Consider the following 14,801-nt stretch of genomic DNA (forward strand, 5'->3'; position numbering starts at 1 on the left):
GTTGGGCGATTGGAAATCAAAAATATCAACTAGTCATCGTTATCGAGCAATTGGAAACAACAATCAGTTGCAATAACATGTGCTAATTTCTTGATGACCAAAAACTCGTGAGTTCTATCACGAAAGAGATGTTCCTTTGACCGAGCAAATGCCACGAGAATGCCACGAAATAAGGCCTCCAAAAAAACAGCCCCGAAAAAGGCTCGAAAAGTGTGAGCCAAGTGCGAGTTGCCAATTTTGCACTGCGGAAAACTCGGTCAAAGACAACAGCTAGCTAAATTCTTCAAGAATTAACAACAGCAACAACAGCACAAATACGTCTATCAAAACGTACACAAAAAAAAAACTAGTCAAAACATAAAAAATATCGAAAATACTTTAATTGCCGTTAGACGACGACGACGAGGCAAAGCTTAGAGCTTGCGGCGCGCCACACGTTGCAAGTTGTTGCGAAATCGCGCTGCCTTGACTCGAATGGCTTCGCTTGAATGTCATCGGTTCTGGCCGCGACTTGGTCATCTATGAAGTGGCTCTGTCAAGAGCTTAACAAGGTTCTCTATGCCAAAACAAGAACCACCAAATTAACCACAACAGTTTTCCACGAACTGGGGCAAATCCCTCAAAACTCTGATGGCCTCCTCTACCTTCCGCATGCAATTGAATGGTTTACTCTATCACCGAATGAAAATAGTTATAGTTTATACTATTCTCATTCATTCATCAAGAGATGCTAAGATGTTAACTTGATCTCAAATTCTGCACTAACTTCTTCACAAATGAGCAAAGCTGAGTCACACAGTCAAAACTCTAGATTTGTATTTTCATTTGCAAGTCATGCTTATTTTCTGTTTATTTCATAATCATTGATGGTAAACAACAAAAATAAAATTTCGTAAATTTATGCTAGAAGTATGCTCAAAGTATTCTCAGATTTATAAAGCGAATGCATAAATACATGTTTTTAGTTTTGGAAATTTACCAGCCAACACTTTCGTTAACTGAGCACCTTTTGAGGCTGCCAACAAACACAGCCCACAGGTTGCTGCCAGTGCAACTAAAAAGATATCTTAAAACATTAAAGTTGAAGAACCTCTGTGTATGTTTAGTATGTCAGGCAGGCGGCTGCGGTTGAGTGACTCGCTGAGTTTTCAGTTGAGTTAAGTTGAGTTAAGAGTTGAGTTGCCGCCCAAATTCTTAGTACGATGACGATTACAGTTGTCGACGCTTGCTGTGCCTTTTGTAATTCCCATGCGAACGGAAATGATTATAAAATTTACAAACAATCTAACACACAAAACTGAGGACCTTCAACGCCCTTTCGTAAGACGGCACACGATAAAACTGATGCGCAAAGCTATCACACAATCAACTCAGCTCAGCTCAGCAACTTTATATGAATGTGATCCATTAAAACCAAGAATTTTTAATGGCATTCTTGTTATAACATACTTTGTATAGATTAATTAAATCAACTACACTAAGAACTATAACAACTTTTTTAAACAATGTTACAAATTAATAAAAGAAATTTTGTATGATTGTGATCAATTCATTTGAATATGCTAATACTTAAAATTGCGTACTGGCTTAAATAAGTTGCATTGATCTAATCGCGCAGTCATTATTTACATCAACAACAAGCAACACATAAAAACAATTTTAGTATTTTCTTTGCAATTATGCAGTTATCTTGCGCTATAAAATATAATTACAATATTACCATTAAATAACAATGGTTCTCAGCACTTTGGCTTAAAGTAAAGACATTAAATTTAGAAATAAAAAATGTGCCTATTTGCTTATGGCTTTTGAATCTCATCAAATTGTTATCCGATTATTTGTTTGGGTTCAAAATGTGATATAAATAGTTATGCTAAACTCTACAGATATAGAAATTATTATGGACTGCTTTGTCCGAAACATTGTTTAACACGATCAATGGACAATAATCATTAACCTATGCATTGAATTTACACTTCAAGCAATTTCAATTTAAGCCATTAATTATAGTTCCCGTTTAGTAATGACAGTACTTTCGCAACGATTACTACGATTGTTTGTTGGTCAGTGAGTTATTATTATTACCGTAATATTATTCTCTTATTTTTGTATACCCGGTAGCAATAGCGTAGAACTTGGAATATTGTATGTATTTCTACATTTTTGAAATTCTAAATCTATTATATGCTCAAATAAATGCATTTTTTAGAAAATCACTTGTCAATTAACACAGATTGTCTTTCTGTATAACTAATGATCCTTTTACATGTATTGAATCGAGTATCGGGTATCGCAGAGTCAAGTGCATTCGAGCATTGCTTCCCCACCTGTTTTGCAATAAAGATGTAAGGTCGGGTAGCCCGGCTATTCAGTTGAGCTACGTTGCTAGAGCTGTCTGGCTGACTCTATGGGAATGCCAATAACATGGCGATTAGTATTCCTCACTGCGTTGACGCATTGCTGCCTCATCGACACGGCTGTGGCACAAAGTCTCAACGGGAATGTGCTGGGCGATATAATCGAGTTTCTGCGACGTGGTCAACATCAAATGGATCTGGAGTCGCTCGATGAACGCAATCAGCTGCTGCCCGAATACGATTTCATTGTCGTCGGCGCCGGCACCGCTGGCTGTGCACTGGCTGCCCGTCTATCCGAGAATCCCAACTGGAAGGTGCTGCTACTCGAGGCTGGCGACAGCGAAAGCTACGTTATGGATATCCCGATAGCAGCACACTTGTTGCAACTGGGCGAAATGAATTGGAAGTATCGCACAGAGCCCTCGTCCAGCTATTGCCTGGCCATGAAGGACAATCGCTGCAACTGGCCGCGTGGCAAGGTCATGGGTGGCAGCTCGGTGCTCAACTACATGATGTACACCCGAGGCAATCGCCTCGACTACGATCGCTGGGCTGCGCTCGGCAATCCCGGCTGGAGCTACGAGGAGCTGTTGCCTTACTTTCGCAAATACGAAGGCTCTCTTGTCCCCGATGCCGACACCGGACACTCACATCCCGGTGTCCGGGGACCGGTGAAGATCTCATATAACACAAATCCGACACGCGTTGCCGATGCGTTTGTCCGAGCATCCGAGCAGGCGGGTTTGCCACGTGGCGACTACAACGGTGAGTCCCAACTGCGTGTCTCCTATCTGCAGGCGAATATAGCGAACGATACACGCTGGAGCTCCAATCGCGCCTATCTCTATCCCATCAAGGGCAAACGCACCAATCTGCACATCAAAAAGAAATCACTAGTCACCCGAGTGCTCATCGATCCACAGAGCAGGAACGCCTACGGCGTAATGCTGCTAGCCAATGGACGCATGCAGAAGGTGCTGGCCAGAAAGGAAGTCATCGTCTCGGCGGGCGCCATTAATACACCGCAATTGCTGATGTTGTCGGGCGTGGGACCTGCCAAGCATCTGCGCAAGATGGGCATCAAACCTCTGGCAGATCTGGCGGTGGGCTACAATCTGCAGGATCATACGGCGCCAGCTGTGACATTCACGACGAACACAACAACGCTGGCGCTGAACGATTTGCTCAACACCGATGCCATAGGCAATTTCCTTCGGGGACGAGGTCCCATCTTGATACCTGGTGGCGTAGAGGCAATTTCGTTTTATGCCTTGGACAAGGCAGAGCGTCAGCGGGGATGGCCCGACATGGAGATATTTGCCTGTATCAACAGTTTGCAATTAAATCCGGCGCTGCCCTTGGCCTTCGGCCTCAAGCCAAGCATCTATGAGACCATGTTTGGGGAGCTGGAGCGCCGCAATGGCAACTCATTCATGGTGTTCCCCATGATACTGCGTGCGAGGAGTCGCGGACGCATCAAGCTGCAGAGTCGCAATCCCCAACAGCATCCCCTGATCTATCCCAATTACTTTCACGATCCCTACGATCTCAATATCACAATTCGAGGCCTCAAGCAGTGCAACCACCTCAGCGAGATGCCCGCTTTTCGAGCCATCAACGCACGGTTGTTGGACAAACAGCCGCCAGCGTGTCGTCGACACAAGTGGCTCAGCGATAAGTTTTGGGAGTGTTATGCCCGACACTTTACTCTAACCATCTATCACTATTCGGGCACTGCTAAAATGGGACCACGCTCTGATCCCAGTGCCGTGGTGGATGCTCGACTGCGTGTCCATGGCATTGGCCAGCTGCGTGTGGTGGATGCCAGCATTATGCCCTATTTGATTGCTGGCCATCCCAATGGACCGGTATATTTGATAGCCGAGAAGGCGGCCGATATGATCAAACAAGACCACAACTACAACAGCTCAGCGAACAGTGAATAAAGTAACCACAAGAACGTGAACTTCAACTTCAATTTCAATTTCAATACCCAAGATTGATATCAAGTGATCTTGTCTCAACTCTGTTGTTTTTATATTATCCCCCCCTTTTTGTTGTGGGTTGACATATTGTTGCTAATAAAAATGAATTGTGCGCGTGTTTCGACTGATCGATTGATCGATGGATGATGATCGTTAAGTGATCGACGTTGGACTGTGGACCTCTAGCCCTTTAACTAAAAAGGGGGGCCTGCAAGCTGCATTGCTTCCGCAATTTGGTCAGTGCTCGAGTTGCGATCGTGTGAACGATCAGAGAGCAGCTCAAGTCAATGTCAGAGACACAACGAACCAACTTGGCTGGCTTTCAATTTTTATGTGAACGTGTCCATAGTCAGGCCCAGCTGCCGTTTGACTGTTGCTGAAGTTGTTTTCTTGCGCTGAAGATTCTTGCCAGCTAAATCGTTAACACAGCAACAGCAACATTAAACGACGATCGTCGTCGATCGTTTGGCTATACGAACAGCATACGGCCCGACCAAAAAGATTCGCAAAAGTATTCGGCAAAACGCCGACTTACCGTACGGCGGATCGGCGCTTATATTTAATATTAAATTGAACTTGGCTAGAGCGATTGTCAGCATTACTAGTTACGAGTCCGATTGGGCAACACCACGAGAACAACGACAACGACAACGACAACAGCAATATAAGACAACAACAATCCAACGGCACGGGCCACGCATTCGCGATCCCCATTCGATCTATCTATCGCGTGTGTTTTTCGGTTTTTTTCTTATTATTTTTTTTTTTTGTTTGCTTGTTCTTTTGTTATTCGTAAAGTGTTAAAAAGTGCCGACTAGCATGACTAGCAAATGGAATCTGTGTCTGTTGATTGCCGGCTGCTTGGCTCTGGTCGCCGGCCAGGAGAGCAACGTGCTACTTGAGACTATCAATTTTCTGCGACGCGGTCAAACGGAAGTCGATCTGGAGAACTATGACAACACCAGGCAAATGGAGAGTGAATACGATTTCATTGTCGTTGGCGCCGGCACCGCTGGCTGCGCCTTAGCCGCCCGTCTCTCCGAGAACCCCAACTGGAAGGTGCTGCTACTCGAGGCCGGCGGACCCGAGCGTCTCATTATGGACGTGCCAATTGTGGCGCATTTTCTGCAGCTGGGCGAAATGAATTGGAAATACCGCACTCAACCCTCGGATCATGCCTGCCTGGCGATGAACAACAATCGTTGCAACTGGCCGCGTGGCAAGGTCATGGGTGGCAGCTCGGTGCTCAACTACATGATGTACACCCGAGGCAATCGTCGCGACTACGATCGCTGGGCCGAGCTGGGCAATCCCGGCTGGAGCTGGAAGGAGGTGCTGCCGTACTTTAAGAAATACGAAGGCAGCACTGTCCCCGATGCCGAGGAGGATATGGTCGGACGCGATGGTCCCGTCAAAATTGGCTACATCAACTGGCGCTCAAAGATCGCCGAAGCGTTCATCGATGCCGCTCAACAGGACGGTCTCAAGTATCGCGATTATAATGGACGCATTCAAAACGGCGTCGCCTTTCTGCACACAACCACCCACAATTCGACACGCTGGAGCTCCAACCGCGCCTATCTCTATCCCATCAAGGGCAAACGCACCAATCTGCACGTGAAGAAGAATGCGCTCGTCACCCGTGTACTTATCGATCCACAGACCAAGACCGCCTACGGTATCATGGTGCAGGCCGATGGACGCATGCAGAAGGTGCTGGCCAGAAAGGAAGTCATCGTCTCGGCGGGCGCCATCAATACACCGCAATTGCTGATGTTGTCGGGCGTGGGACCTGCCAAACATTTGCGTGAGGTGGGCATTAAGCCAATTGTGGATCTGGCGGTGGGCTACAATCTGCAGGATCATACGGCGCCAGCTGTGACTTTCACCACGAATTCAACATCACTGAAGTTCGAGGACTTTGCCGATCCCACGTGGCTGACGCGCTTCAATCGCAGAGAGGGACCTTACGGTTCACCTGGCGGCTGTGAGGCGATTGCATTCTGGGATCTGGATCATGAGCGCGACGCCGATGGCTGGCCGGATATTGAGCTGTTTTTGGTGGGTGGATCCATGTCCTCCAATCCGGCAATTTCCCGTGCCTTTGGTCTCAAGAAATCCATCTATGATTCGGTGTTTGCTGAGATCGAAGACAAGTCACTGGACGCCTTCATGATTTTCCCTATGATTTTGCGCCCCAAGAGCCGTGGTCGCATTATGCTGAAGAGCACGGATCCCTTCAAGTATCCCCTGATATATGCCAACTACTTTTCGCATCCCTATGACGTGGACATCTCGGTGCGTGGCCTTCTCAAGGCCATCAGCCTGATGGAGCAGCGCGGCATGAAAGCCATCAACGGCAAACTCTGGGAGCGCAAGATTCCCACCTGCAAGCAGCATCCATACAAGAGCTGGGCCTACTGGGCCTGCTACGTCCGTCACTTTACCTTCACCATTTACCACTATTCGGGCACTGCGAAAATGGGACCCAAATCGGATCGTGCCGCTGTCGTCGATGCTCGTCTACGTGTCCATGGTATTCGGAATCTGCGTGTGGCCGATGCCAGCATAATGCCCGAGATTATGTCCGGTCATCCCAATGGACCCGTCTTCATGATAGCCGAGAAGGCGGCCGATATGATCAAACAGGACCATGGCTTTATCAACTGAAGATCGACAAGTCCCCCATTTTGGGTTAGATTTCACATCAGGTCTTTTGAGTTCCGCTTAGCTGTTTCATTCTATTCCATCTCAGTGAACGGGGCTGTGTTTTTATAATCTTGCCAACAGCATTCAAAACTATCCACGCTTTTGTATAATAATCTAATGAACTGATTCTAATTTAAGCATAGCTCTTAAGTATTAAATAAAATATGAAATATTTAGATAACAAAGAAGCACATTTTATTTAAAATGCTCGGAAAAAACCCGAAATATAACAAGTTAAGATTGTGTGATAACAATTCAGGTATTGCAGCTATACGACCAACACAAACAGCAGCAATTACAGTTCAAGTTAATGTCGGGAAGAGTTAAGTTAATAGGGAGAGAGAGTTCACTTTAAATCTCCACATTTAAATTCGAGAATTACTCGAACCTTAATGTCAATGTTAACTATTGCTAGGAAGACGTGAAATGTGAGACATTTATTCAACGCTTGATCTATGATCTAATATATCACATTGAATTTTTGATTGCAGCTTAACTCGGTTCCCAGTGCAACCGTATTTTAAATGAAATTATCTCAGGGTTTTCGGTTTATTTGTTGTAGTGAAATTAAAAGTAGACTTTACATTGTCAATCAATACATAATATCAGCTCATATCGTATATCATACTTCACTCTTTTTGTACAATCCAGAATGCAGTTAAGCCGCTCAACAAACAACCGGCTTTGACATTGACATTGAATTCCATTTCATTTGATTTGATTTCGCGCCGTCTTTTTTTTTTTCTTACTCTTGTATCTGTTTTCATTTTTAGTAATGCGGTTTCTGTACACGTATTCGTATGTGTCTGTATTTGTAGCTTAAGCTTTTGTCATTTGTTCTCATTGTTTTTTTTTTTATGTCTCGTCTCTTCTCGCCTAGTTTGATTTCAGCTTTTTTTTAGTCTTTTTTATTGTTGCCAATTTTCATGCTAATCAACTGGCAACTGACAACGGACAACGGACAATAACAAAATGTTAACAACATCATCATCAAATTGAAAGCCATGAAGTCTGAGATTTCGCCCAATTCAAACGGCGACTATTTTGATTTATTAACTGCTATGTCTTGACTTTTATTGTTGCGGAAATGATTTCGGAACGCCATTCAAAATGCTTTGGCTTCACACGAAACACCCCGCAATAAAGTTTTGCCCCATGACCGACAAGAGTTAAAGACGAAAAGAAACTTGAACTTCTATATCATTTGAAATGATAAAATCATTTACCGAGGGTATCTGCCAGTCGTTCAACAGTTAACCCAATGTTTTCATCCAATTTGATTGCTGAGATTCTAGCTATACGTACACAAGTAATGGTTGCACATTTGTGTTAATGCTTTTGACTCTTTTTTCTTGCTTGCTTGCTTGCTTACTTCTCAAACACTTTAATGCCGCAGTCGTAGATTCTGACTCTGACTTCGCCTTGATTTGGCCAATCAACTGAAGTCCCACAATGTGAGTTTGTGTGAGTGTGAGTGTGTGTTAGTTAATCCATTAAATTGCCCAATCATTCATCAACTTGAATCATTTCCTACGCAGCGCTCAAAATTATGCATTAGCATTAGTTCCACTTTGTTGACACAATGAAGCTTAAAGCTCTTCTTTTACTCTTAAAGACCTTATCATAATTGGCTGGATTAACTAATTAATGCTGAAGGTCAGCTTGTCATGTATTTAATACTTTCTTATTCTGTTAACACTACACAACTCACTAAGCTTTCGCGCTTTAAAATGAATTCCAGCAGCAGGTGCATTGCATACTTTTGGCAGAGCTTACAAATTAATTCGAAGCTCTGGTCGCAGTGAAGCTTTTCCGGCTGTCTAAAAAGCTAACTAATTTTTAGAGTGATACAACAAGATGTGCAAGTTTATTGGATTCTAGAAGACTTCAAAATACCCACAAGTTTGAAATGTTTAACATTCTACCAGATTTGCAGGTTCTGCCTTTTAAATTCTCGAAAATCATCAGATTTTCATTTACTATTATCATATGCTCCCAGCTTTAAAAACATAATCGAATGAAGTCGTTAGCTCCAGCTTTAATGCGCTGCTTATCAACTTGTTTTGCTCAATTTCCCTTCAGCGTCAATGTCATCAAATTTGATTGAATTCCATCATAATTTGATTAAAGCTGAACATGATTGGATTGACTGTTTGTTACCCCATCGGCAGTCCGACAACTTGTCGCAGACTTGAACTCCTCCACCAGCAGGCAAAGTTTGACGATGAATTTCATCAGTGGTTACTTTGTAGTCTCCATACTCACACCCGCTAACGTTTTGTTGCAGACAACGGCTTGCATTTTCATTACAAAACCATCAAATATTCATGAGGCCATTGAGGAGGCGGATCCCGGACAGGTGAATGGACAAATGGACGGACAGTCAGACAGGCGAAAGGCGTTGCTATGAGAGTAGGATCAAAAAAAAAAAAGATTGGACCCCCCCAAAAATTGTCAGTTGCCAGATTTGCAAGTGGCATATCCAGGACATGACGTGGCATGAGATGCAATTGCATACTTATTTTCAATATGCCACTGGGGGATGTGTTGCCTCTGGGCTGTGGACTGAGATGGTGGTTGTTTGTGTCCGCTGCATTGCAGCTAACCAAATCTGCCATTGACTGTTGCGTTGGCAACGTCGACAACCCTGTGGGAACCGCTTGGAGTGGGACTGAACCTGAGACTGAGGCTGGGGAGGGAGGATGCTAAGGGTGGCTGGATGGCAGTCTAAAGCCGTTTAATCTCCACTGATTGCGCACGATGCGTTCCAGTTTTATTTTGTATACACTTGCCATGGGTATGATGACTTATTTAGACTCCGAGGAACTTTTTCTTTTTCTTTTGTGTTCACCCTTTTAGCCAATAAAAAAGTTAAAGTCGAGTTGGCTCGACTCTGAGATACCAAATTAATATACAGAAAAAATACTAAAATATAGATCAAAATAGTGTTCCATTTAAAAAAGTAAGAAATCCATTGCAAATAAAAGCAAAACAGAGGGGAAATAAAATATATCGAATTAATATACCACAAAATACTAAAAATATACCAAAGTATATATTTGGTATATCAATATAGTATTACATTTAAAATATACCAGATTGTTAACTAAAACCCAACTGCAGCCGCCGTTTTTTGCCAAACAAAAAAATTTGTTAAACAATTTCTATGATTTTGATCTGATCACAAGCAAAGTCAGGAATCATAACGACTGTAGGTATGATTATATGAACAAAAAATCGCTTGAAAATGTTGTTTGCTTGATTATATTATTTTTTTTTTCCATTCGCGGGGGCGGAAGTGAACGTCATAAAAATCCAAGACAAACTTGATCTGCGTACAACAATAATAGGTGTCTATTGCTCTATCTTTTATTGTATTAAAAACAGAAAGCACTTTAAACAATTAAATATAAATGAATAGATTTATACTTTATGCAGTGATTATTAGTCTGTCATAAATGAGAGTATTAAAACGTCGACACTCCTCCGATAGGCTTAGCTTTGTTTGGTTTTTTTTTCTTGTTGCGCGGCTCTGCTCGTAATTATGTTTTCTTTCAACTCTGTCATGGGAAACAAAACGCAACGATACATAACAAAAAGCAAAAAAAAAAAAAAAACGAAAAACAAAAATAATAATAAAATGCGACTGCTTAATGGGGTGGCTCCGAGGGTTGCCAGCTGACGAACCCCTCTTGGCAAGAGCCACAGCCACAACCAGAGCAAGAGCCAGAACCAAACTCAAACTCAAAGTCAGAGTTGAAGTTGAAGTTGGAGTCAAAGTCAATGAAAAAGTGGCCAGTTTTTTGCAATTGCCTACAAGTGTTTGTAGTTTATTGTTTCCGCTAAAGAAGAAGAAGAAGACGAAGAAGAGGCCAGCCACATCGTACAGCCTCTCAAAAAAAAACTGGATGAAAATCTGGGCAAAAACCTCAAGAGAAGCCATCAAAATGCCAATCGCCTGACGCTAAGCGCTAACTCAAGCCAAATAAACGACGGGCGGGGGGGGAAGACGAAACGTGGGGTCTCAGCATAGATAAGCCAGAGCCAAAGTTAAGGCCAGAGTCATAGCCAAAGCCAAAGCCAAAGCCAACGTCAGATAGAAAGCGCTAATAGGCAGCGTTGGTAATAAAATGTGTTGAACCCAAAATAAAATAAAGATGAGCTTAGCACCAGAAGCCAAGTCTCGCACTCTCTGAACAGTGAAGCAAATGCTATTGAAATCGTCGCATTAAATGCCGTTACAAGCGATGAATCGTTTGATACATTAATGAGGGCTAAATTAATATTGCAAGACATCTTTATATGAATACGAAATAAACCAGTTGAGCTTGCACCGATAAATATGTTGTTGACACATTTTGTATAAGCAATCGTGATTTCATTTGCATCATAGTGGTACCAAAATGATCAAATAAGGGGGAACTTTAAGTTGAAGTTTATTTTAAATATAACAATTACTCACAGCATGTTAATAATATCATAAAATAATTTAATGTGGTAAATGAGGGAGGTTATCAATATATATATATTTTATTTACTTGAATAGTTAAAAATTACTGACTTAACTTTAGGGTCGAATAGCGCTGACTAAATAGGTCTCTAATAATACAACATCCTGATCAAATACATTTATGAAACACCACTTTCGATCAGTAAATAATAATAAAAATAAACCAATTCATTGTTTACAAAATCTACAGTATTAATAACATTGGTTCCACTGTGCGCAGTTGGCATACACACTGAAATGGTACAGAAGCCAAATGTAAGCGCCACAGTCTCCCGAGATAAAGCCTAACGAACGGTTCATGCAAAAAGATGTGCAGACAGCAGCAGCTCAGCAGCTTGCCACTGCTCTTGGCCTTGGCCTTGACGGCGGCAACATTGGCAACCGCAGCTAGATCAAATGCATTGCCAGGAAGAGCACCATTCACAGCGGAACAATTGCGGCAACTAGGCGTAGGAAATCTGGTCAATCTGCCGCTCTACACAGATTGTGAGTAAACAAAGCAAACCTTAATCTATCATTCTCTAGCAGTCTTTATCCCCTTCAACAGTGCCGCAGTCCAACTATGATTTCATTGTGGTTGGCGCCGGTGCAGCTGGCTGCACTTTGGCCGCCCGTCTCTCCGAGAATCCCAAGCATTCGGTATATCTGATTGAAGCAGGCGGCGTGGAGAACCTGATGCATCTCATACCCCTAATGGCTGCCTCACTGCAGCTGACCGCATCCAACTGGAACTACAAGTCCGTGCCACAGCGACTCTCCTGTCGGGGCATGCACAACAACGAGTGCGCGTTGCCCCGTGGCAAAGTCCTGGGCGGCACAAGTTCCATCAACTATATGATCTACAATCGGGGTAACAGACTCGATTTCGATGCCTGGGCACAGCGTGGCAATCACGGTTGGAGCTATGCCGAAGTCTTGCCCTATTTCCTGCGCAGTGAATCCGCCCAGCTGCAGGGATTGGAGCACTCACCGTATCACAATCACACCGGGCCACTCAGCGTCGAGGATGTCAAGTTCCGCACCACAATGGCGCACGCATATCTGCGAGCCGCTCAGGAGGCGGGACATCGACGCACCGACTACAATGGCGAGTCCCAGTTGGGCGTGTCCTATGTGCAGGCCACCACGCTCAAGGGACGACGCCACAGCGCCTTTCGAGCCTACATCGAGCCAGTGCGTGCACAGCGCAAGAATCTACACATTCTGACCATGGCGCGTGTTACGCGCATTCTCATCGACGAGGCAACCAAGACAGCCTACGGCGTGGAACTGCGTCATGCTGGCATTGTGTACAAGATTCGAGCACGCAAGGAAGTCATCCTCTCGGCCGGTGCCTTTAACTCGCCCCAGTTGCTGATGCTGTCGGGTATCGGACCAGCGGACAACCTTAAAGCGATTGAGGTGCCTTTAGTTCAGGCGTTGCCAGTGGGGCGAATGCTTTACGATCATATGTGCCACTTTGGACCCACCTTTGTGGTAAACACCACGGGTCAAGCACTGTTCGCAGCTCGCCTGACACCGCCGCGTATCAAAGACTTTCTACTGGGACGTCCAGACACACTCATCTCAAGCATTGGGGGCGTAGAGACGCTCACGTTCATCAAGGTGCCATCGGCAAAGACGGGACCCACTCAGCCAGACATTGAACTCATTCAAGTGGCCGGCAGCCTGGCCAGTGATGAGGGCACCTCGCTGGCACGTGGCGCCAACTTCAGGCCAGAGATCTACACTAAAATGTACGAGGATCTCACTCGACGGCAGCAAGATCATTTCTCTTTTCTGATCATGCACTTTAAGCCACAATCCGTCGGTCGTCTTTGGCTGCACACGCGCAATCCCCTCGAGTGGCCACGCATCGATCCCAAGTACTTCAAGGCCGAGCAGGATGTAGAGCAATTGCTAGATGGCATCAAGGAGTCCATACGCATCTCCAAGATGCCAGCCCTACAAGCAATTGGCACGCGACTCCTCGATCGGCCAGTGCCCGGCTGTGAGAGTTATAAGTTTGCCTCTGACGATTATTGGCGCTGTTCCATCCGAACCCTGTCGTATACGCTGCACCATCAGGTGGCCACCTGCCGCATGGGACCCGCCACTGACCCCACAGCTGTGGTCAGTCCCCAGCTGAAGGTGCATGGCATGCGACGACTTCGCGTGGTGGACACCAGTGTCATCCCATTGCCACCCACCGCCCACACTAATGCGGCTGCGTTTATGATCGGCGAGAAGGCAGCTGACCTGATAAGGAGCGAGTGGAGCTGTGCTCGAAATTGACCTACAAGCTACAAGTTTGGATTGGTTCAAGCCGAGCGGGTTGTTTGCATTTAAATATATTTAATTATTATGCATAAATATAAGATATACAAAATACACATTTGTCTACAATATACGAAAATATATAAAATGGGTCAATAAAATGCGAGTCGAAAGCTCAGAGATTTGGGAACGGGTCTAACGGGTTTTCAGCGAAAATCGTTAGCCAAATCAATAGACAGCAGTGATGACTTCAGTTGAAGTGTAGCTTGGGGCGAACAGTTTACGAGGAAGAATAATTTAATTAGCTCCCAAAAAAAAATTAAATGTGTGAATATTGCCGAATAACGAGTAAGTTTACAGCCATAATACTCTTGCCCTCGAAAACCTTAAGAATTTGCTTATTCAATTTGTTTCAAATGTGTTCAAGTTTGGTAAGAAAATAAATAAAATCCCTAAGTTCATATATCTTCTCCATTGGCATGGCATTTCCTCGTTTTGATCTTCTGCTCTAACTTATTGCATTTTGTGTATTGATTTATTCAGCTTTTTTGTAGCTTCAGAAATTTGCAATTTAAATATTTGATTTAGTTTTTGTGCTTTGCAGATATACAATTACCTTTTCTAAATAACATTTGCTTATACTTTTTATTTATAAACGGTTTTATTTACGTTTTTATTATTATACGTATTTATTGCGTAGATGTTTTATTTTTAATTCAATATGAAATTTATGACCCGCGATTTGAATAAACAATTGTTATTATTATTATTCAATCTAATTCACAAATTAATGGAAATTTACATATTTGAAATTTACTTATATCGTTGAGAATTTTGCAAATAATAATGGATGTAGTTGCTCGTATAAAACAAACAAGCGAAATTAAATTACCTGACGTGAATATAATACTTGAAATTTGAGTATTTTTATAATAATAATGCAAGACACTAATCAAATTTCATGCCCTGATGCCTGATTAGAAT

General features: G+C 43.5%; 4 protein-coding genes across 6 annotated transcripts in view; 3 read left to right on the forward strand and 1 right to left on the reverse strand.

Moving 5' to 3' along the window:
* The window catches only part of LOC132795892 (flotillin-2), a 122,807-nt gene that overhangs the window by 103,844 nt on the left and 4,162 nt on the right, over nucleotides 1-14,801 (reverse strand). The gene's annotated exons all lie outside the window — the stretch shown is intronic.
* Nucleotides 2,357-4,458, forward strand: LOC132796458 (glucose dehydrogenase [FAD, quinone]-like). The gene has a single exon (XM_060807634.1). It carries the CDS (start codon nucleotides 2,408-2,410, stop codon nucleotides 4,301-4,303), a length of 1,896 nt encoding a protein of 631 aa, XP_060663617.1. The 5' UTR covers nucleotides 2,357-2,407; the 3' UTR covers nucleotides 4,304-4,458.
* LOC132796459 (glucose dehydrogenase [FAD, quinone]-like) lies at nucleotides 4,867-7,215 on the forward strand. The gene has a single exon (XM_060807636.1). It carries the CDS (start codon nucleotides 5,162-5,164, stop codon nucleotides 7,010-7,012), a length of 1,851 nt encoding a protein of 616 aa, XP_060663619.1. The 5' UTR covers nucleotides 4,867-5,161; the 3' UTR covers nucleotides 7,013-7,215.
* On the forward strand, nucleotides 11,834-13,988 carry LOC132796014 (glucose dehydrogenase [FAD, quinone]). The gene is made up of 2 exons (XM_060807025.1): nucleotides 11,834-12,047; nucleotides 12,109-13,988. Exons 1-2 carry the CDS (start codon nucleotides 11,870-11,872, stop codon nucleotides 13,833-13,835), a joined length of 1,905 nt encoding a protein of 634 aa, XP_060663008.1. The 5' UTR covers nucleotides 11,834-11,869; the 3' UTR covers nucleotides 13,836-13,988.

The sequence above is a fragment of the Drosophila nasuta genome, chromosome X (genome assembly GCF_023558535.2).
Source record: "Drosophila nasuta strain 15112-1781.00 chromosome X, ASM2355853v1, whole genome shotgun sequence".
In the NCBI taxonomy this organism is placed as follows: Eukaryota; Metazoa; Arthropoda; class Insecta; order Diptera; family Drosophilidae; genus Drosophila; species Drosophila nasuta.

Coding starts and splice junctions, on each gene's coding strand:
- LOC132796458 (XM_060807634.1), top strand. CDS start 2,408: ATGGGAATGCCAATAACATGGCGATTAGTATTCCTCACTGCGTTGACG.
- LOC132796459 (XM_060807636.1), top strand. CDS start 5,162: ATGACTAGCAAATGGAATCTGTGTCTGTTGATTGCCGGCTGCTTGGCT.
- LOC132796014 (XM_060807025.1), top strand. CDS start 11,870: ATGTGCAGACAGCAGCAGCTCAGCAGCTTGCCACTGCTCTTGGCCTTG. Junction 12,048..12,108: donor TCTGCCGCTCTACACAGATT/GTGAGTAAACAA, acceptor CCCCTTCAACAG/TGCCGCAGTCCAACTATGAT.